Source organism: Salmo salar, chromosome ssa23, assembly GCF_905237065.1.
Source record: "Salmo salar chromosome ssa23, Ssal_v3.1, whole genome shotgun sequence".
Taxonomy (NCBI): Eukaryota; Metazoa; Chordata; class Actinopteri; order Salmoniformes; family Salmonidae; genus Salmo; species Salmo salar.
In genome coordinates this window covers 10,340,954-10,365,757 of record NC_059464.1, presented here as the reverse complement: position 1 = coordinate 10,365,757, position 24,804 = coordinate 10,340,954, and the positions used below count along the sequence as shown (strand labels likewise).

The 24,804-nt window shown below is 42.2% G+C and overlaps 1 protein-coding gene across 20 annotated transcripts in view; it reads right to left on the bottom strand.

Moving 5' to 3' along the window:
• Positions 1 to 24,804, bottom strand: part of LOC106583991 (SH3-containing GRB2-like protein 3-interacting protein 1) — a 103,844-nt gene that overhangs the window by 59,454 nt on the left and 19,586 nt on the right. For 14 of the 20 annotated variants that reach the window (XM_045706522.1, XM_045706525.1, XM_045706512.1 and 11 more), the window contains one exon: positions 23,568 to 23,612. In XM_045706522.1, the coding sequence (XP_045562478.1) occupies positions 23,568 to 23,612 (45 nt within the window). Of the gene's footprint in view, positions 1 to 23,567; positions 23,613 to 23,699; positions 23,926 to 24,264; positions 24,566 to 24,804 lie in introns of those variants that run through there. The other 6 variants (XM_045706513.1, XM_045706518.1, XM_045706519.1 and 3 more) reach the window with 6 other exon arrangements.

Sequence of the window (24,804 nt, the reverse complement as noted above, 5' to 3'; positions counted from 1 at the left end):
GAACACAGGTGAATCTAGGTGAAAGCTATGATCCCATATTGATGTCACTTGTTAAATCCACTTCAAAACAGTGTAGATGAAGGGGAGGAGACACGTTAAAGAAGGATTTTTAAGCCTTGAGACAATTGAGACATGGACTGTGTACGTGTGCCGTTCAGAGGGTGAATGGGCAAAACAAATATTTACTGTAAGTGTCTTTGAACAGGACATGGTAGTAGGTGCCAGGTTTGAGTGTGTCAAGAACTGCAACGGTGGTGGGTTTTTCACACTCAACAGTTTGCCGTATCAAGAATGATCCACCACCCAAATGACATCCAGCCAACTTGACAACTGTGGGAAGCATTGGAGTCAACAAGAGCCAGCTTCCCCTTGGAACGCTTTTGACACCATGCTCCGATGAATTGAGGCTGTTCTGAGGGCAAAAGGGGGTACAACTCAATATTAGGAAAGGTGTTGCTAATGTTTTGTACACTCAGTACAGTACCGTCAGAAAATACTCATACTCCTCGACTTTTTCCACATTTTGTTGTGCTACAGACTGAATTCAAAATGTATAAAATCTTTTTTTCCCCACACTCATCTACTCACAACACCTCATAATGACTAATGGAAAACATGTTTGCAAATTTATAGAAAATTAAAAACAGAAATATCTAATTTACATAAGTATTCAGCACTTTGTAGAAGCACCTTTGGCAGCGATTACAGCTGTGAGTGTTTTTGGGTAAGTCTTTACGAGCTTTGCACACATGGATTGTACAATATTTTACATTATCCTTCAAGCTCTGTCAAGTTGACTGTTGATCATTGCTAGACAGCCACTTTCAAGTCTTGCCATAGATTTTCAAGTCGATTTAAGTCAAAACTGTAACTAGGCCTCTCGGGAACATTCACTGTCATCTTGTTAAGCGACTCCAGTGTACATTTTGGCCTTGTGTTGTAGGTTATTGTCCTGCTGAAAGGTGAATTCGTCTCCCAGTGTCTGTTGGAAAGCAGACAACCAGGTTTCCTCTTGCATTTTGCCTGTGCTTATAGCTGTATTCCGTTTCTTTTTATTGTAAGAAACTCCCTAGTCCTTGCCGATTACAAGCATACCCATAACATGATGCAGCCACCAGCATGCTTGAAAATATGAAGAGTGGTACTCAATGATGTGTTGTGTTTTCACCAAACTTAATGCTTTCTATTCAGGACAAAAAAGTGAATTTCTTTGCCACATATTTTGCAGTGTTACTTAAGTGTCTTGTTCCAAATACGATGCATGTTTTGGAATATTTTTATTCTGTACAGGCTTCCTTTTCTCTTTGTCATTTAGGTTAGTATTGTGGAGTAAATACAATGTTGTTGATCCATGCTCAGTTCTCCTATCACAGCCATTAAACTGTCTAACTGTTTTAAAGTCACCATTGGCCTCATGGTGAAATCCCTGAACAGTTTCCTTCCTCTTCCTCTCTGGCAACTGAGTTAGGAAGGGTGCTTTTATCGTTGTAGTGACCATCCAAAGCCTAATTAATACACCATCCAAAGCCTAATTAATAACTTCACCATGCTCAAAGGGATATTCAGTCTGCTTCTTTTTTTTTACTCATCTAGGTGCCCTTCTTTTCGAGGCATTGGAAAACCTTCCTGGTCTTTGTGGTTGAATCTGTTCTTGAAATCCACTACTCGATTGAAGGACCTTACAGATAATTGTAGATGTGAGGTACAGAGATGGGGTAGTCATTCAAAAATCATGTTAGCCACACGGAATGAGTGTTTGATAAGCACATTTTTACTCCTAAACTTATTTATGCTTGCCATAACAAACGGTTTAAGTTGACGCAAGACATTTCAACTTTTAATTTTTTCATAATTTCAAACATTTTCTACAAACAAAATTTCACTTTGACATTATGGGGTATTGTGTGTACATCAGTGACACAAAATCTCAATTAAATAGCAGGAAATTAGCATTAAAAAAAGCAAAATTGTGTCTGTGTGGCCAAGAGGAGGGCTCTAGAAATTGTCGTCGGAGACAGCGCTGTTGGTCTCTCCCCACTACCACGCCCCCCGCCTCACCATGAGAACTTTGCCAACGCTGCTGAAAAGAATCCTAGGGGAAACACTGCTCTCTTTCACACTCTCTCTCTCTCTGATCCCAGACAGATATGGAGATCCGACTGCTAAAAGCTCAAAGCTGTTGGGAATTCCTGTGGATTTCGCCTCACTCTTTCCCATCCCTCCTTCCATCCCTCTCTCTAATCAGTGGGTCCCAGGCTGTCCTGATCCCCGGAACCCTCCTCCACCCCCCTCCTATAGGGATTACAGGTTGGTCAGGGAGGGTTCTGGTGGGGAGAGGAATGTACTGTCCTCAGGCCCTTCTAACCAGAGGGGCTATAAAAAAAAAACAACCCAGAGACTTCAGTTTCTCACAGCTTCAAATTCATCTCATCAACCACCATCAGCCCTCTCTCTCAGAGAGAGAGAGCGAGAGCGAGAGAAACAAACAAACACCATAAATTCCTCTCTCAGACCCTGACATTTCCCAAAACACCACGCAGAGAGAACGTTCGCATCGTTGAGGCATGTGTCGATACTGATAGGATCAAAAGAAAGGAAGCACTGCTCTTGGATCAGCGTTCTCCCTTTCCAATCTCACCTTAACATTATAATTATTCCACAATACTGATGACGGATCAGCTCCTAGAGAGATATCACCTAAGGCTACAAATATTGAGGAGGCTTATTCTAATGCTTGCCCTATAATAATGCACTAAATCAAGATTTGGCACATCAATGTGTACATTTCACATCATTAAATATATAGACAGTAGCGTACAAATAGCTAATTAAAACTCAATTGAATTAACATGAAATTGATTTCAATATCATTCAAATATATAGGTCTATGTAGTCTAACCTTTTGCAACGTCTTCATATCCTTTGCTTGTAATGCAAAGAAATGGGCAACTTGGTATTTGTAGTCACTTGTCACATTCGTTCTAAAGCTAACAGCGGTCACAGAAAAACAGTTCTTCAACTGGTCTGAGGCAGTTGTTAAATAACAAGCGTATTCAACAGCAATTTTAGTAACGACGGTTTAGGGAAACAGCTCAGAGATTTAACGATTCTCCTACGAAGGTTCTAATGCTGAACGTAGCCTTAAGATGCTTTTGGGAAACCGGGCTCAAATAATTGGGCAAAAGATTAGAATTGGGCTGCCTGTGTAAACGCAGCCTTGGAGGAACAAAGTGGTTTCATCAAAAGCAGTCAGAGGAACAAAGTGGTTTCGGGCCTCATTGACATGACCTTCAAATGGCGAGTCACACTGAGCCACAACAGCACAAAGCGCTGAGACAGCCTTGGGCTTCGGCTCGGCAGGCTAACCTACAGAATGCCCCTTTCCTTCTCCGACCCACTTTGTTCAAGAAGAAAAAACCTCAATACTTTTATCTGAGTGTGATTTAATTCTGGTTGAGACATTAATATGGATGTTCCGTATTTGTACATATTTTGGTTACACAGCAATGGTAACCGTCACAACAGTGGCTGCCATTTTACACAGAATGTTATGGAATGCTATAGTCCTTATATAATAAGGTAAAACTTTGCTGCTGGTCTATCTACATACATAGGCAAACAGCCAGTGGCATTTCTTTTGAAAGACAAACACGGTATCAAAAGACGTATGCTCTGCGATGCAGTGAGGTTGTCTCCTTCCTCTGACTGTAAGACATAAGATTCGGTGAGAATGACTGGTATTCTGCCAGGCAGCCCAGTGCTGCAGGCTGCGAGGGAAGAGCATGAAGAGATAAAAGTTGTCCGTGTGTTCAAGGAGATTGTTCTGACATCAACGTGACCTCTATAGGACCACTATCAATAGAGCTGTCATAATAAAAAGCCCCTGACCTCGACTGTCAGCATGTCACACAGAGAGACAGATCGAGAGAGACTAGGGTTGGGTCAACCTTTGTCCTATCATGATTATGTACCCATAAAACATTGTGATATATGCCGCTATTTTTTTTTTTTTTTCGTCAAATCTGTTGTAAATTTCCTTTCTGGTGGAGGAGCAGAACAGGTTTGTGTGTGTCCGTATGTCTGTGTGGCGTGTAAATGATGGAGCATTGACTGTCTGATAAGGAATGCCCTTTCTTACTGTAGTGAGCAAGGTTATTGGTCTACTTCATGGTCTTGATAGAAGCAGTCTACAGTCCTCAGAACTGGACAATAATTGCTTTATTTGCCTCATAAAATAATAGAAAAATAAATAGCATTGTTTGTTCTGTCTCTCGTAAAGCTGTGGTAATATTATACAATGCAGGCGTGCAAAGCTCTTATAGACTTACCCAGAAAGACTCACATCTGAAATCAATGACAAAGGTGATTCTAACATATATTGACTCAAGGGGTTGAATACTTATGTAATCAAGATATACAGTAACAGTCAAAAGTTTGGACACACCTACTATTCAAGGGTTTTTCTTTATTTTTACTATATTCTACATTGTATAATAATAGTGAAGACATCAAAACTATGAAATAACACATATAGAATCATGTAGTAACCAAAAAAGTGTTAAACAAATTAAACAAATCTAAATTATATTTAGATTTTTCAAAGTAGCAACCCTTTGCCTTGATGACAGCTTTGCACACTGTTGGCGTTCTCTGGGGCCGGCTGCTGTAATAAACGAGGCTTTCACACTCGCTCTCCCCGCTTGTGTGCCCCTCAAAAACACGCCGATTATGGCCGATTACATTGCAATCCACGAGGAGACTGCGTGGCAGGCTGACCACCTGTTATGCGAGTTAACTACACATGGTTGATGATATTACTAGTTTAACTAGCTTGTCCTGCGTTGCATATAATCAATGTGGTGCCTGTTAACCTCTTGACGGTCGCCTAGGATAGGTGGCGCTACAGCGATTTTTGAAAAAAATGTGTGCCCATTTTAAACGGCCTCCTACTCAAACTCAGAAGCTAGGATATGCATATAATTAATACTTGTGGATAGAAAACACCCTAAAGTTTCTAAAACTGTTTGAATGGTGTCTGTGAGTATAACAGAACTCATATGGCAGTCAAAACCCCGAGACCGATCTTAACAGGATGTGGAATTCTGAATTGTGGACTCAACTTCATCACTTTGCCTATAAATCACACCGTGAGAAATGGTTCATTGAGCACTTCCTATTGCTTCCACTAGATGTCCCCAGTCTTTACAAAGTGGTTTGAGCCTTCTACTGTGAAAACTGACACAATGAGAGTCTGTGGAACGTGGTCACATGAGGAGGGCCATCACCATTATGACGCCGGCGCCCCTGGCTACCCTCCCCTTTCGAAACGTTTAGAAAGACAATGCAATCGTCCCCCTTGAATCTTATTGGAGCTCTGGTTGAAAAAGGCCCGAAAGATTTATGTTATACAACATTTGACATGTTTGAACGAACCTAAATTAAAAAAAATGCATTTTATTGAAAGAGGAGTCCCGCGGCCGACGGAGCTTTTGGAGCAGCCTTCAGAACGCGCTAACAAGAACAAGCTATTGGGACGTAAAGGATTAACTTTTTCGAACGAAAATACATTTGTTGTGGACCTGGGATTCCTGGAAGTGCTTTCTGATGAAGATAATCAAAGGTAAGGGATTATTGACAATAGTATACAAGAGTAGATTTGATATGCGATTGTTCCAAGATGGCGCTGACCTGTAACAGTAGCATATTTTTCTGAGTATCGCATCCCCTTTTATCGCAAAGAGTGATTACCCAGTAAAGTCACGCGCCGATGTAAAATGCTGTTTTTATATATAAATATGAACTTTATCGAACAAAAGAATGCATGTATTGTGTAACATGATGTCCTAGGAGTGTCATCTGATGAAGATTGTCAAAGGTTAGTGCTGCATTTAGCTGTTTTTTGGTTATTTGTGATGCATGTGGTTGGTCGGAAAATGGCTATGTGGCTACTTTTACGATATACTCCTCTAACATAATCTAATGTTTTGCTTTTGCTGTAAAGCCTTTTTGAAATCGGACAACGTGGTTCGATTCAGGAGAGGTGTATCTATAAAACGATATAACATAGTTCTATATTTGAAAAAACAAAAATATTAAATTTTGTTATGCTAATGGGGATAGGATGTCCGTCCCGTACAGGGGTTAATTTATCAACGAATCACAGCCTACTTTGCCAAACGGGGGATGATTTAACAAAAGCGCATTCGCGTCAGGGTATATGCAGCAGTTTGGTCATCTGGCTCGTTGCAAACTGTGTGAAGACCATTTCTTACTAACAAAGACCGTAATTAATTTGCCTGAATTTTACATAATTATGACATAACATTGAAGGTTGTGCAATGTAACAGCAATATTCCAGATTTTACCATATTAATGACCTAAGGCTCATATTTCTGTGTGTTTATTATATTATAATTAAGTCTATGATTTGATATTTGATAGAGCAGTCTGACTGAGCGGTGGTAGGCAGCAGCAGGCTCGTAAGCATTCATTCAAACAGCACCTTCCTGCGTTTGCCAGCAGCTCTTCGCAATGCTTGAAGCACAGCACTGTTTATGACTTCAAGCCTATCAACTCCCGAGATTAGAACGGCAATACTATAGTGTCTATAAGAACATCCAATAGTCAAAGGTATATGAAATACAAAATGGTAGAGAGAGAAATAGTCCTATAATAAACTACAACCTAAAACTTCTTAACTGGGAATATTGAAGACTCATGTTAAAAGGAACCATCAGCTTTCATATGTTCTAATGTTCTGAGCAAGGAACTTAAACGTTAGCTTTTTTACATGGCACATATTGCACTTTTACTTTCTCCTCCAACACTGTGTTTTTGCATTATTTAAACCAAATTGAACATGTTTCATTATTTACTTGAGACAAAATTGATTTTATTTATGTATTATAAGTTAAAATAAAAGTGTTCATTCAGTACTGTTGTAATTGTCATTCTTACAAATATATAAAAAGCATTAATCGGTATCGGGTTTTTGTCCTCCAATAATCGGTATCGGCGTTGAAAAACCATAATCGGTCGACCTCTAGTGTAGATTGATAAGTTAAAAAACAATTTAATACATTTTAGAATAAGACTGTAACCTAACAAAATGTGGAAAAATTCAAGGGGTCTAAATTCTTTCCGAAAGCACTGTATATAATATTATTGTACATAAAAACAAAAAGGCAAATTCGTCTCTATTGAAAATTCTGGAGCCAGATAAAAATAACAAACATAGCCTAATTATCACCCTCAAAATATATGACAATCACTGGATTATGTTCCATTTCAAATAACATCATGCATTCCGGCTTGGACATGGTATTTAATAAATAAGTTATTACATCTAACATCTCAGCAGTCTATTAACATTTCTTAAAGCATTGTGAATTACTTTATAATGACTTGAATAAGATGACTCAAATGTATTCTATTGTATGACACCGCAATTATTTTTGTTGAAAAGGTTAGGGGAAACTGTTAGTCTGGAGCATTGTAGGGAGTTATAGCAAATTCTTTTGGTCAGCAAACAGGGTTTGTACGGTCATGAAAATCCTGGAAAAGTCATGGTGTATCATCACCTGCATGTGTGCCATTGCAAATGGGCCAGATGAGAGCGAGAGAGACATTGCAGCAGATAGCTAATTAAACAATGATAACAGAGCAACTAGATAGCCAATTCAACACGTATCATGTAGACTGGCTAGTTATCTTGATAGTTAGGCTAACTACTTAGACAATGCACTGTTGATGAACGGGAGTGTTAATAAACCAATGCTAAATACTCTGGTTTTAAACCGCCTCTCAAGCGCTCACTATTAGGAGTCAAAAAAGAAATATGACAATGTTGGAAAGCTGGGATTCACCTCAATTCAGCATTGGCAATGTCATTCTGACAACGTAAAACAAACATTCTTAGAATAGCATAACTGACAAAACTTTCATGCTGTAAATAGATCTTCCCTGAAACCTGTATATTTTAGTATTACAAGGTTAAAGATAAACATGTCTTAGTTAGAAACGTTGCTTTGAAGTCGCATACTTTAGCCATTGGATCCCTGATTCAGGAAAGTATTTTATAAAGACGGAAAATGTATTTGGTTGTAATTTTGTAATGTTGCAATATTTTATTGGCTATGAAGGGTGGCCAACTATCCTACAGGAGAGCCTTAAAGGGGCAGTGTTTTGAGACAGGCTTGAATATGCAAAGACCCCCCCAAAAAATGTATTGGTTCCTTGCATCACAATTTTCAGGTACCTTTTTCGACCCATGATTTCTTTCTATATTTTTGGAAAATAAAAACATCTCTTATAATTGTCCAAAGGACAAGTGGATTAAAAAAAAGTACATTTCAAGCCCTTCACAAGACTCCAGACCAAGGCCAGAACACATCACACAATGTCTCTCTATGACGTCAGCCGGCAGTCTTACAAAGCGAGAGCGATAGAATGACCATCAACCTTTTCTCCCTTTCATTCCTCAGCCATTCAGCTCGAGGGGCTCTTACAGTAGGCAATGAAAAGGCAGTTTTTTTCCTGTTGTATTGTTGCTGATTTGCCAAGTCTCCTGTCTCTCTATGCTGATGGTGAAAATCAAATGGGTCCTCTATTCAGTGATAGGATTTTGTTAGCAGACATTAGCCCTATTTGGCCATGACTGGCAGGGTGTCCATTTGTGAGTTGACCAGGTGAAACACACACAACACACACAGTCAGGTAGACTATGCAAGCATGCACTTATGCATGGAAACACAGACACGCTGTCCCTTTATTTACCCCCCCCAAAAAACGCACATGAACACAATAACGTAAATGTAGCCGCCAAATAATTTTCTGTAATTATATGAAAACCTGATGACTCAATGCCTGTCATAATCCCAATGGTCTTTACAATGACAGCTTAGCCCCAGACACAAACTGACACACAGAGACACCCACACAAGGTATCCTACTCTCCTGCTCATAGGTGGTGGTTTGGTGCAATTCACTCAGTGTGATTTAGTCAAAGTACATAGGAGTGCTGTGCTGCTATGTCTGGCCTGACATCTGAGCAAGCATCTTCGCCAAGGCTAAATGATTATCCCTAAGATAGATGTGAAGTACAGGTACAAACTACTGACTCAAATGCATTACAGCTATTCATTTATATCTAATGGGCAGTATAGTGTATCTCATTGAAGAAAATAAGTATCATGCGTGTATAATTATCAAATGAAGTACCAGTGACGTTGTGCCAGCGGGGATGAAGCTGCCTAAGAAATCCTTACTGGACATAACAATAATAATGAACTGTCTCACAAAGGGCCAAAGCGGTCCTCCTCCTTAGCTTTTGGAGGACCAAACTACACTGGAGCGATAATTAGGGGAGAGATGTAAGGTCCAGAGAGCATCAATAGTGTATCAGACTCTGGACTGATCAGCCAGCTTGGTTAGAAGACAGGGAGGAGCAGTCATTACTAGGGGAACTATAGAGTTGGGACTGGTACTAAGGAAACTATGCTGGTAGTGGTACTACTAAGTTATCACTGGTATTACTAGCTAGTATTACCAAGACTGAAGGGTTGTCTGGGACTGGGTTGGGAAAAGCTGGGGTTGGGGCTGAGCGAAAATGTAGGACTGGGTTAAGGGATGGAGAATGGATATACTGCCAATGCTACTTAATGCAACAAACAAACACTTTTCACACCGCCCTTTTCTATAATGTCTCAGTCTGGCATCCTTGAAATGACACAGCCCACACAGTGAATACTGATGACTCATCCTACAGTTCCTACGTGTTTGTTTTACTACCCTTGTGGGGACCAAAACATTTATTCCCATTTCAAATTATATTTTCCCTAACCCTTAACCTAACACTAAGCCAAAACCCTGAAACTAAACCTAACCCTATAACCCCTAACGCCAATTGTAACCCTAAACCTAACCCTATAATGGCCTTTTTCCTTGTGGGGACCGGAGAAATGTCCCCACTTGTCCGAATTTTCCTTGTTGCACTATCCTTGTGAGGACTTCTGGTACCCACAAGGATAGTACAACCAAACACACACACACACACACACACACACACACACACACACACACACACACACACACACACACACACACACACACACACACACACACACACACACACACACACACACACACACAGAGACACACACACACTGCTCAGTCACAGCTGGCTGACTGGATATACTACTCCTTGTCTCACACATACCAACACACACATACAGTACATGAAAAACACATATACACACACACACACATTACACCCACAAATACTGTACAACACACACACACATCAAACAAGTCAGCCATTTCAAAACACAGCTGGCCAGAGATACTTACACACACAAGCTGTGAACCACATTTTAAATCACACACATCCTTTCATCCCTCCACCCATCCTCACAGTTTCCATCTAAAACCTAATCTCTCTTTCTGTTGTTGTGTTACTGTCTCACTGCGTCCATACTAGTCTCCATCCCTCTCACACAGTGACTGACAGCTGTTGTTACTGCTCTGGCACTGATACCATCACAGAGAAACCCAGCCAAATGGAGGCGGCCATACTGCTACACACAGAGAGGTTCTATAGCCTACAGCAAAATGGATGCCACTGCTGCAGAGTTGAATTACCCATGACCTACACTATACAGTGGCTCTATACAGTCCATCTAAAATCCTCTTCAACCACTGGTTGAATTCCATCCAAATCTTACACATCTATTGGCGAAGTTTGATCAGATTGACCACTAAAATTGCCACCGCAAATGTGAGTCTAACACTATTAATAAAACTAACAGTGTACTGTATAAGAGTGTGTATTTGTTCAGACACTATGGGTCCAGTGGGAGAGAAATTGCCAAAGCATTTTAGTTTAGACAGCGTGGGAGCAGCTGAATTAGTTATGGAGGCAAGAGATTAATAAAACATTACAAAAATAAATCACACTAACTTCCCTCAGGGCATCCCCTCTCCTTCTTTACCCCATCCCTCCATCTCTCCATCCATACCTCCCTCCTCAACATAGGAAGGAAGGAGCAGAGGAGAGGATGTCCACAATCAAATCAACAGGAAATGGAGGACACTCAATGGAGAGGAGGAGAGAGAGAACATTCTAATTAAAAGAAGATGAATTATCAGATGCAATGGGCTGGCAGCCTGGCACAGCCCTCTGGCTAGGGCACATGTCTGGAGCAACGGGATAACAGAGCTGCATGCAATATCAGGGTTGGCATTGTTTTGGGAACTAATAGGGGCAAAATGAAAAGTCTACATTCTGGTAGAGAGTATAATGAGTAATTTGGCACCCTACATAATTCTCAGACCCCCTCTGGACTTCCTGATTCAGAGCCAATAGGAGTTCCAGAGGCCAGTGATGTTACACGCAGGACAGTGACTCAATAAAATATTGGCCTGCGATGGCTGCCATCCGGGGACAATTGAACCACAGAGTTCTCCCTCCTCCCTTCCTCTTCTACTCTCACAGTCTATCTTGACGCATTCTGATTGTTTTCCTCTCTCTTCATCCCTTCCTCCATCTCTCCTCCTCTGTTTACCTGTCTTTTCCTGACACACACCATATATGTATTGTTGTCCCTCTCCCTCCTACAGCTATTTCTCTCTCTCTCTCTCCTTTGCTTTCTTTTTCAATCTATCTTTCCTTCTGCTCTTTGTCAGAGACATTATAATCATCAGAAGTTTCTGCAGTGTGAATATATGTGTGTGTGTGTGTGTGTGTGCCTGCGTGTGCGTGTGCCTGTGTGCGTGTGTGTCAGAGAGCAGAGACAGAGAGGCCTCCTAATCAAGGGTCACATGCTCAGGAAGGCTCTAATCTGTGACCTGAGCTTGCCCGCTACGCTCGCTAACACACACTCGTAGATACACAGACAGAAGGACAGTGATACACAAACAGATGAAAAGAGATAAACCCAATCAACGATAGAGAGACAAATGGACAGTGGAATAACAAAACGTGGAATAAGGGTTATGAATATTTTATGAAGGCACTGTATCTCTGCTAGTTGGCACAGTAGCAGCTGTAACATTAGCAGAGTTAGCTAGTGTCGTGACGTGACTATCGTTAATGTGATGACTGCTATTCATCGAATAATTACCTACTACGTTTAACTTCTCTAGGGTAGGGGGCAGTATTTTGACGTCCGTATGAAAGGCGTGCCCAAATTAAACTGTCTCAGAAGGTAGGATATGCATATTATTAGTAGATTTGTATAGAAAACACTCAGAAGTTTCTAAAACTGTTTGAATGATGTCTGAGTATAACAGAACTCATATGGCAGGCAAAAACCTGAGAAAAATCCAACCAGGAAGTTGGAAATCTGAGGGTTGTAGTTTTTTCAAGTGATTGCCTATTGCCTATACAGTGACTTAGGGTTCATTTTGCACTTCCTAAGGCTTCCACTAGATGTCAACAGTCTTTAGGACGTTGTTTCAGGGTTCTTCTGTGAATTTGAAGCGAACAAGAGGGCCTGGAGTCAGATGAGTGAGGAAATGACATGAGCTCAGAGGCCCGCGCTCACGTGAGTGTGAGCTGTGTTCCTTTTCTTTTCTGAAGACATTGGAATTGTCCGGTTGGAATATTACTCACGATTTATGTTAAAAACATCCTAAAGATTGATGCTATACATCGTTTGACATATTTCTACGAACGTAAATATAACTTTTTTTGACTTTTCGTCGTGACATTTTTGCGCGCTTCCTGCATTTGGAGTAGTGGACTAAACATGCGAACAAAAAGGAGGTATTTGGACATAAATTATGGACTTTATCGAAACAAAACAAACATTTATTGTGGACCTGGGATTCCTGGGAGTGCATTCTGATGAAGATCATCAAAGGTAAGTGAATAAAGATAATATTATTTCTGAGTTTTATTGACTCCACATAATGGCGGGTTTGGTTTCGTGTCTGAACGCTGTACTCAGATTATTGCAAAGTGTGCTTTTGCTGTAAAGTTTTTTTTAAATCTGACACAGCGGTTGCATTAAGGAGAGGTGTATCTATAATTCCTTGAATTACAGTTTAATATTTTATCAACGTTTATGATGAGTATTTCTGTAAATTGATGTGCTCGTTCACCGTAAGTTTTGGGAGGCAAAACATTTCTGAACATTACACGCCAATGTAAAAATGGGGTTTTTGGATATAAATATGAACTTTATCGAGCAAAACATACATGTATTGTGTAACATGAAGTCCTATGAGTGCCATCTGATGAAGATCATCAAAGGTTAGTGATTAATTTTAGCTGTATTTCTGGTTTGGTTCTTGCTTGGAAAATGGCTGTGTGGTTTTTCCTTGTCAAGGTGATGTGCTAACATAATCTAATGCTATGCTTTCGCCGTAAATACTTTTTGAAATCTGACAATGTGGTTGGATTAAGGAGAAGTGCATCTTTAAAATGGGATATAATAGTTGTATGTTTGAGAAATTTGAATTATGAGATTTTTGTTGTTTTGAATTTGGCGCCCTGCTATTTCACTGGCTGTTGAATAGTGTGTCCCGCAGCTGGGACGGTCACATCCCACATACCCAAGAGAGGTTAATTATTACTCAATTAAATTAATCATGTAACAATTAACTCATTAGGAATTTGGGGCACCACGGGAAATGTTTGTTTAATGAGTTACCGTCTCCCGAATTAACTCAAGAATACATATACACAAGGAACAGCAAGGTAACCAGTCTAAATGACTATCTGTAGCAATGAAATGATTTGAAAGGCTGGTCATGGCTAACATCAATACACTGGACACCCTGGACCCACTCCAATTCGCATACCGTCTCAACAGATGACGCTCTCTCTATTGCACTCCACACTGCCCTCTCCCACCTGGATAAGAGGAACACCTTTGTGAGAATGCTGTTTATTGACTACAGCTCAGCATTTAACACCATAGTTCCCTCCAAGCTCATCACTAAGCTCAGGACCCTGGGACTAAACACCCCCCTATGCAACTGGATCCTGGACTTCCTGACTGGCCACCCCCCCAGTTGGTGAGGGTAGGCAAAAACAAATCCGCCATGCTGACCCTCAACACGGGGGCCCCTCAGGGCTGCGTGCTTAGTCCCCTCCTGTACTCCCTGTTCACCCACGACTGCGTGGCTGCGCACGAATACAAAACCATCATTAACCTCTTACATCTAGACGTTCTGCTAGCGGAACACCTGCTCCAATATCCAATGATAGGCGTGGCGCGAATTACAAATTCCTCAAAAATACAAAAACTTCAATTTTTCAAACATATGACTATTTCACAGCGTTTTAAAGATAAGACTCTCCTTTATCTAACCACACTGTCCGATTTCAAAAAGGCTTTACAACGAAAGCAAAACATTAGATTATGTCAGCAGAGTACCAAGCCAGAAATAATCAGACACCCATGTCACAAAAACCCAGAAGACAGCTAAATGCAGCACTAACCTTTGATGATCTTCATCTGATGACAACCCTAGGACATTATGTTATACAATACATGCATGTTTTGTTCAATCAAGTTCATATTTATATCAAAAAACAGCTTTTTACATTAGCATGTGACGTTCAGAACTAGCATACCCCCCGCAAACTTCCGGCGAATTCACTAAGAATTGACTAAATTACTCACGATAAACGTTCACAAAAAGCATAACAATTATTTTAAGAATTATAGATACAGAACTCCTCTATGCACTCGATATGTCCGATTTTAAAATAGCTTTTTGGTGAAAGCACATTTTGCAATATTCTAAGTACATAGCCCAGGCATCACGGGCTAGCTATTTAGACACCCGGCAAGTTTAGCACTCACCAATATCAGGTTTACTATTATAAAAGTTTGATTACCTTTTGTTGTCTTCGTCAGAATGCACTCCCAGGACTGCTACTTCAATAACAAATGTTGGTTTGGTCCAAAATAATCCATCGTTATATCCGAATAGCGGCGTTTTGTTCGTGCGTCCCAGACACTATCTGAAATGGTAAATCAGGGTCGCGCGCATGGCACAATTCGTGACAAAAAAAATCTAAATATTCCATTACCGTACTTCGAAGCATGTCAACCGCTGTTTAAAATCCATTTTTATGCCATTTTTCTCGTAAAAAAGCGATAATATTCCGACCGGGAATCTCCTTTTAGCTAAACAGAGGAAAGTAAACAAAGCTTTCGGTCGACGCGGGCACGAGCCTGAGTCTCACAGTACTGTAACCAGCCACTACCCAAACGCGCTACTTTTTTTCAGTCAGAGCCTGCAAAGCCACGATTCAGCTTTTTACCGCCTTCTGAGACCCTATGGCAGCCGTAGGAAGTGTCACGGGACAGCTAAGATCCTCACTCTTCAATAAACAGAGACAAGAAGAACGACACCTTGTCAGACAGGCCACTTCCTGCCTGAAACCTTGTCAGGTTTTTGCCTGCCAAATGAGTTCTGTTATACTCACAGACACCATTCAAACAGTTTTAGAAACTTTAGGGTGTTTTCTATCCATATGTAATAAGTATATGCATATTCTAGTTACTGGGTAGGAGTGGTAACCAGATTAAATCGGGTACGTTTTTTATCCAGCCGTGAAAATACTGCCCCCTAGCCATAACAGGTTAAGTTTGCGGATGATCACCGACAATGATGAGCCAGCCTATAGGGAGGAGGTCAGTGACCTGGCAGTGTAGTGCCAGGAAAACAACCTCTCAAGGATGAGGTCTGTGACCTGCCAGTTTAGTGCCAGGATAACAGCCTCTCCCTCAACGTCAACAAGACAAAGTAGCTGATCGTGGACTACAGGAAATGGAGGGCCGAGCATGCCCACATCGAAGGGGCTGTAGTGGAACGGGTGTCCACATTACTAAGGAATTAACATGGTCTACACACACCAACAATCATAGAAGGCACGACAACACCTCTTCCCCCTCAGGAGGCTGAAAAGATTTGGCCAGGGCCATCAGATCCTCAAAAAGGTTCTACAGCTGCACCATTGAGAGAATCTTGATGGGCTGCATCACCTCTTGGTGTGGTAACTGCTTAGCATCTGATCGCAAGGCGCAACAGAGGGTGGTGCATCAATGGGGCCAAGCTCCCTGCCATCCAGGATCTCTATACCAGGCGTGTCAGAGGAAGGCCGGAAAATGGTCAAAGACCCAATACACCCAAGCCATAGACTGTTCACTCTGCTACCGCTCGGCAAGCGGTACCGGGACCAAAAGGCTCCTGAACAGCTTCTACCCCCATACCAGAAGTCTGCGGAGCAGTTAATCAAATGGCTACCCGGACTATTTGCATTGACCGTTTTTTTTTGTACTGACGCTCTTGTGCTGACTCTATGCACACTCACTGAACTCGACCCTAACACTCACAAATACTTACACTCCAACACACACTTACACACGCTTACTTTCATACTCTTCACATATGCTGCTGCTACTCTGTTTATTATCTATCCTGATTGCCTAGTCACTTTTACCCCTACCTACATAATCACCTCAACTACCTCGTACCCCTGCACATTGACTTGGTACCGGTACTCCCCGTATATAGCCTCGTTATTGGTATTTATTGTTACTATTTTATATTTTTATTTGCTAATTTTCTTACTTCTTAACTCTGCATTGTTGGGAAAGGCCTCGTAAAGTAAACATTTCATGGCTGTAGCAATGGTGAGGTGTGAGTGTCAGGATTACTACCTGGCATGTCTCAGGCTGGACACAATGCAGTCAGGATCTCTAGTCCCACCGAATGTTGCTAGCATGGTTCCCCTTATCCAACTGTCAGTGGAGAAACCAGATTGAGTGTTCAAAGATAAAATACTGAAGTTCTTCCGACTGGTATCATGACTGTCCTGTGAGGATCGAAATAGGTCAGATCAGCTTTGCAATAAGTAACTTCAACCAGACCCCCTCGAGAAAGGAACTGGTGGGGGTCGACAGCTCACGCCCTGTTGTAAATCAAGGACAGAACACTCAACTCTCTCCCTCTCCAAATTCACTGGAGGAATGTGCCTTTGTTTCACAAATTTTCCTGCCGAAACTAACACGTTCTTAAGCAAATACTAGAACAATATTTCTAACATAGAACGTGGGGAATGGTCAGAGGCGACCTAAAAAGAACACTGATGTCGGTTTGGTTGTAATTTTGTGATGTCATTTAAAATGTTATAAAGGAAATACTGTAAGTTCAAAAGTATACCCACTACAGGTACGAAGTTTCCATCCTCTACGTTGTGCATGACATATGAAAAATGATGACAGTGTCTTTGTTAAGAGAGGGAGGTGATTTTAGAAATTATAAGGGGAAATTATTTCAATAACTGTGCACAGTAATTAGTCACCGCCCCCTTGAGTGAGGTCAGAGAGCGTGTCACAAACGCCTCACAAAGCCTCAACTCGCAGCTTCATTAAATAGTACCCACAAAACACCAGTCTCAACGTCAATAGTGAGAGGCTGCAGAGTTCCTCTGTCCAATGTCTGTGTTCTTTTGCCCATCTTAATCTTTTCTTTTTATTGGCCAGTCTGAGGTATGGCTTTTTCTTTGCAACTCTGCCTAGAAGGCCAGCATCCCGGAGTCGCCTCTTCACTGTTGATGTTGAGAATGGTGTTTTGTGGGTACTATTTAATGAAGCTGCCAGTTGAGGATTTGTGAGGCATCCGTTTCTCAAACTAGACACTCTAATGTACTTGTCCTCTTGCTCAGTTGTGCACCGGGGCCTACCACTCCTCTTTCTATTCTGGTTAGAGCCAGTTTGCACTGTTCTGTGAAGGGAGTGGTATACAGCGTTGTGCGAGAGCTTCAGTTTCTTGGCAATTTCTAGCACGGAATAGCCTTCATTTCTCAGAACAAGAATAGACTGACAAGTTTCAGAAGAAAGTTATTTATTTCTGGCCATTTTGAGCCTGTAATCAAACCCACAAATGCTGATGCTCCAGATACTCAACTAGTCTAAAGACGGCCAGTTATATTGCTTCTTTAATCAGGACAAACCGTTTTCAGCTGTGCTAACATAATTGCAAAAGGGTTTTCTAATGATCAATTAGCCTTTTAAAATAATAAAAACTTGGATTATCTAACACAATGTGTAATTGGAACACAGGAGTGATGGCTGCTGATAATGGGCCTCTACGCCTATGTAGATATTCCATAACAAATCTGACGTTTCCAGCTACAATAGTCATTTACAACATTAACAATGTATACACTGTATTTCTGATTGATTTGATGTCATTTTAAATGGACAAAAAATGTGCTTTTCTTTCAAAGACAAGGACATTTCTAAGTGACCCCAATCTTTTGAACGGTAGTGTAATTAAACCAATTTGTGTAGAACTGAATCATAAGTAAGGCTCGGGTTTTTGCAGATGCATTAGGTTACAACAGTTCAGAATGATGATATGATACGAGGTTATGATTAATAAGTTGACCGTTTATGAATGTGATAGGTAAATACCTTAAGAGTTTAAATCAGAAGATGGTAACTCTTTAAAGAACTGCTCTCGTGGTCCCCCAAATCCTAATTAGTTAATTGTTACATGATTAATTTAAATCGGTTAACAATTAAACATAGTTAGTTGATTAGATAAATAACAGTCATCAGATTAATGAAAGTAAAGTCAACACTGGCATGGAAGTGGCTAGAGTCTTGTAAGGTGTAAGGATAATTAGAAGTCTGAAACTAGGATATTTGGTGCAGTGAGAGACAGGTGGACAGAGACACACAGAGAAAGAGACAGACGGACAGAGATACAGAGAGACAGTGATACATTACAATAACAAAAAGGGAAACAGACAAATAGCTAAAAATACAGAACGAGAGTCTGGTAGGCAAACAGACATACAAATATACAGACTAACAATTCATACTACGTGCATGTGTGTCTTAGGGAGAGAGATGAGTTGGATGTTAATGTGTGTGAATGAGAGGTATACTAGCAGGGGCCAGAGGTGTGAGGGCATAAAAACACAAAACCAATGAAGGACAATTAATCCAGATGACAGTCCCCTCCTCTGCCTAGTTCATGTCCATACTGCTTTGCCTTTGTTGTGTGGAAGTTCATTTTGAGTCCTTTGGGTCTCTGTCAGAATTATTGTCCCTCACAGCAACAAAGACACCATTCTTCCCTAAAATGAGCTTTCCCTCTTCTGTGGCCTGTTTCTTCATTCTGACACACACAATTTCACACCTCAGTGGCTCCACACACAAAACGGGTCACCTGTTGAGAATACCTCCAGATGTCACTCCCCCCCCCCCCCCTTTTGCCCCTCACCTCTCTTTCCCCTGTTCCCAATCTCCCCTGGTCCGCTCCACAGTCGACAGCCACATCTCCAGTCCCAACACATGTTCTAAAAGCATCTGCTGCCAGCGCAGAGCAGAGTGACTCTCCTTTCACAATGAAGGCATTTCCTTCGGAGCTGCTAGAAGCCCCGACATTATGCACTACTGCTTCCTGTCTAGCTCTGCCTCTGCAGCTCAACAGACCAGGACAGTAACACAGGGGTATAGCACATCTCTTACAACACTATGCTAATAAATAAATAAAAAAATCAAGGGAAGATTAAAGGACTACTATTGTTGTGTGATAATATGTTATCTAGCGTGCAGGGTTGGTGTTGTAGGCTGAGGTTGGCACCAACCGGCTAGGGAGGGAGAACCCTGCGAACCATGGTAACACCCTCATGGGCGAGGTCATGTAGTGTAATGCTAGGGTGGGACCTAGCACAGACCTAAAACTAGTCACAGGAAATAAAGAGCAAGAACACAACTATTTAAAAATATTTAAATAGGTCCTTGTCTTGTCCTGCTGCCAACCGTGGTGATAGCCCTGGAGATCGCCCTAGCTGGAGACCATTTGGAACCACCCGGGCCTCACCTTTGCGCCAATACTAAATAGCATTAGGCGGTTACCCAGGGCTAACGCGCCCAAGAATGGGCCTCCCTCTGGGGTCTTATTCCATGTCCTTAGGGCGTCTCAAGATCTGTTTAGTCCCCGCCTATCAACCTTAACATGACTCAATCATACCATAATAAGCACCCAATGATGATTTTGTGATAAGTCTCGTTTCTCCACAACAATACCAGGAACCTACAGTACATCCACATATTCCAATGCTTCCCACACCCGTCCTCGAGTACCTCCAACCAGTTTCACTTATTTGATCTATTCCAGTACTAGCACACCTGATTCAACATGTTCAACTGATCACTAAGCTCTGGGGTTAGTATCAGGTGTGCTGCTAGTACTGGAACAGATTACATGTGAGACTGGCTGGGGTCTGAGGGTATTCGAGGAGAGGTGCGGGGATCACTTCGTATTCCAGATTAGGACAATAGCTTCACATCTATCCTTGACAGCTAAGCCGGGTGTTTACTCTGTAGAGATACAACTCTCTATGGTTTCCGGTATAGTACCATTGCCATTCTCGGTCCTCCTGGCAGTGGGACTTTAAACAGCACTGCTAACAGGGATTAACGTCCGCTTTACACCTGACAGTTAGTAATCCAGTGTCACACAGCCACGCTAAGACAGCGCTAGCCATGCTAATGGAGGGCTATTTAAAGACACAGCACACCGTGACTGTCATTTTCCTCCCCATGCAACCTCCAACCAACCCCTACCTAACGTTACCTAACACCTCGCCCGTGACACGTGCAGGGAAGCCTCTGCCAGACCAGATCTCTAGCTAGCTAGCAAAGCATAATCCCCGCTCTGCCAAATAGACAGACAGGCAGATAGATGGCATGGCATGCACTCCAATGCAATACATTAATAATAACCAACTTTTGACAACAAGCCTCCTTCATCTGGGTTTCAGGTAGATGGCATGCACACAGGAGAAGAGGAAGGAAGGAAGGAAGGAAGGAAGGAAGGAAGGAAGGAAGGAAGGAAGGAAGGAAGGAAGGAAGGAAGGAAGGAAGGAAGGAAGGAAGGAAGGAAGGAAGGAAGGAAGGAAGGAAGGATCACAAAGTCACTGGGGCTGTAGGGCATGTCTTATAACCTATAGCTTTTTGTACTGATTCAACATCTCATCAGTCACTGACAATGGACTGGGGAAGTGAAGAGCTTTGACTGGGGTGAACTGGAACAATGTCATTCAGAAAGCGTCACATCATGTGACCTGTACAGAGGTCACGATCCGGGACCAAGAGTAACACCATTATGATACACTGTTTAAGACAGAGCACATGATGTACAGGATTTCTCTCACAAAACTGTTGGTCTGTCAATAGATATCTATAGGCTTTGTTTAAATCATTACATTAAAAACAATGTCAGAACCCAGTATGAATGCCAGGCCAAATTGATAATTGATTGTGTTGTGTGAATGTCACTATCAGAGAATCAGGGGTTCTATCCATGTATAAAAATCATGGGGGTTTTCTAGTTGCCTTTCTGGATGGGTTTTTCATGAGACTCAATCCTGCCTTATGATATAATTCTGTCACTGCACCCAAATGTCCTCTAATGTGGCTGGACTCTGAGGCAGAAGCCATAGAAATTACTAGAACAGGAAAAGTTCCTTAGGCCACAGAACCATGACTTGAATGGGGATAACCGTTCAAGTAATTGTATTTCTATGGCACATGCCAAGCCAACAACCTGTGACCGCCAACAGGCCTGCCAGGGACCGGGGTTGACAGACAGACAGGCTGGATCACTCTTGTCTAAACACACAGACAGGCAGAGCCAGCCGATAGTTACCAACACGTTTCTACTGTAATGTAGGGGGAACGCCAAGGTGCTGATGGTGAGGCTTAGAGTGAAAAATGGAACAGCATTAATTGGATTCAGTTGCAATTTGAGATTTTTTTCTCCTTTTCATTATTAAGGAAACATGTCTTGCTAGAACACACAGATCTGATGGCGAGATGGAGGACAGACGGCCTGGTCTGGGTGTTCATATTACCAACACTGTGCTAACTAGGCTTGAATGACGCCATTGCTAACGCAACAGCAATTCACTGCACTTAACGTCCTGGTAGTCTGACATACTATAGACATACCTAAAACTAGCATGCTTAAATATACTGAACAAAAATATAAATGCAACATGTAAAGTGTTGATCCCATGTTTCATGAGCTAAAATAAAAGATCCCAGAAATTTTCCATACGCACAAAAAGCTTATTTCTCTCAAATGTTGTGCACACATTTCTTTACATCCCTGTTAGTGAACATTTCTCCTTTGCCAAGATAATCCATCCACCTGACAGGTGTGGCATATCAAGAAGCTGATTAAACAGCATGATCATTACACAGGTGCACTTTGTGTTGGGGACATTAAAAATGCCACTCTGAAATGTTCAGTTCTGTCACACAACACAATGCCACAGATGTATCAAGTTTTGAGGGAGTGTGCAACTGGCATGCTGACTGCAGGAATGTCCACCATAGCTGTTGCCAGATAATTTAATGTTAATTTCTGTACCAACGTCGTTTTAAAGAATCTGGCAGTACGCCCAACTGGCCTCACAACCGCAGACCATGTGTAACCACGCCAGCCCAGGACCTCTACATCCGGCTTTTTCACCTGTGGGATCGTCTGAAACCAGCCACCTGGACAGCTGATGAAACTGAATAGTATTTCTCTCTGTAATAAAGCCTTTTTGTGGGGGGAAAAAAAACTCACTCTGATTGGCTGGGCCTGGCTCCCCAGTGGGTGGACCCATGGCTGCGCCCCTGCCCAGTCATGTGAAATCCATAGATTAGAGCCTCATTTATTTATTTATTTCAATTGACTGATTTCCTTATATGAACAGTAACTCAGTAAAAACGTTGAAATTCTTGCACGTTGCGTTTATATTTTTGTTCAGTGTACGTCCAGATTAATAGTAATACTGCCACAACAGTGATGCTTTCTGAAGATAAATCACAGCATAAATAGATTATAGATCTGTATTGCTTTTCTGTATATCATAGATTACGGAGATGAGATTCAAAATGGAGCAGGCAGATGAAATGTATTAAATGAATCATGTCGTTTACAGAACGCGGAAATAAAAGGATCCTCGCTCTCTCCATCATTGCAGACAGATGATGTCATCAACACATAAAGGGCCAAACATGACCCAGAATGTCATGTGTGTTTCCCGAACAGCGTTGACCGTGACAGATCAATCTATCCATAGGGTGCAAACGCAGCTACCTCCTGTTGAAAAATGGCCTCGCAACGCAAGCAGGCTATTGGCCGCGCAGATAGAGGCTACAGCAGAACACACCGTGTGTACCCTGTGTGTGTGTGTGTGTGTACCGCTCCATACAAAGAGAATTTATACAAGCTAGCCAGCTGGGCACATAAGCCCTTCTGCACAATAAATCCCAATAATCCTTTACGGGAAGGGAAGATGGTGAGAGAGAGAAAAACACACAGTGTTCAATTAGCTCGGCCATTCTGTTGGCATGGTAGAGAGAGACGTTCTCTACAGTGGCTGTGCCCTTCCCACCAAATGACATGTAAGATCACTGGAATGCATGCACTCAAAATAGGAGCGCAGCTTATGACATTTGAAGCTGCCACACACACACAGCTAGCAGATGAGGAGACGGATAAATAAATAGAGAATAAATTCAAGTGTCTCTTACCTTCCATCATGATTGCAGATTTGCATTCCTCTATCTCCAAGGAGCCTGGAAAGAAAGGAGGAAGGGGAGAGAAGCCCCTGGTTACCAGATGACACGGATAGAATAGAGAACAGAACGTAACACAGGGCTAACCTAGCGCTACAGCTAACACACAGCCTCCAACACTGCCACACGTTGTCTGTCTACTGGCCCAGGGTCCATGCACCGCGACTGGGCAGAGAGGGGAGCTGGCTGGGCTCAGTGCTGATCAGTAGCCCGAGAGAGGCTGTGGCTTAGGCCATGGATGCTGCTTCCACTGCTACGGCGCCTCTAACTTACACAATCAGCCAAGGATGCTGAGAGGAGGAGAAAAAAAACTATTGGGGAAAAAAAAGAGAAAGAGAGGGGTAGAGAGGGAGGGAGGCAGAGCGAGAGAGAAAGAGGTAGGCTTGCTGAGGTCACAGCTGCTCTCAGCCAATCCTTGAGGTTCTCTGCAGAGTCACATGCATTCGGCTTGCATCCCCTGATAGCCTGGCCTTAGAGAACGACAAACGAGTAGCCTCCCTCCCTCCATCACACGCGCATCTATACGCACACACATTCGCACACACCTACCCACACACACACAGGCAAACTCAAACACAGAGAACACACACGCACGCGCGCACACACACACACACACATATATATAACGCACACACACCCCTCCCCTGCCTACCTTGTGTGTATGTATACTCTGCCGAGTGATGAATGAGATTAATTATTTGCTCGTTGCCAGAATAACGAGCAGGTTAAAGTGAACTGACAGCCCATTTTGAGGACACACTCACGAACACACCCTGATCCTGGTTACAGAATAAATGTATTTGCCCTCCTAACGGGTATACTCCTTTTTCTGTAGATTTAAAAGTCTATTTTCACAGCGCTCTGCCTTCTCTCTGTCTGCCTGCTACTCCCTCCCTTTTCTATATCACTGTTTTTGCTCTGCCTGCTGGCTCAGTATGACTGCTCTCCCTCTCCACCTCCCCTCTCTCTCTCTCTCTATGCCCCTCCCTCTCTTTCTCTCTCTCTCTCTCTCCGCTGCCAGTGCCATTGGGGATAACAATCAATCATTGTGATGTCAGGGAGACCGACACCGTGTACAGCTGCCTCTAGACCCAGCCCAACCGAGGGAGGAGCTACGGTCTTCTATCGTTTATGCTGCTACTGCTACTCTCAGCCTGGATGGACCCAGATTGAGGAGAGGAGGGAGGGAGGT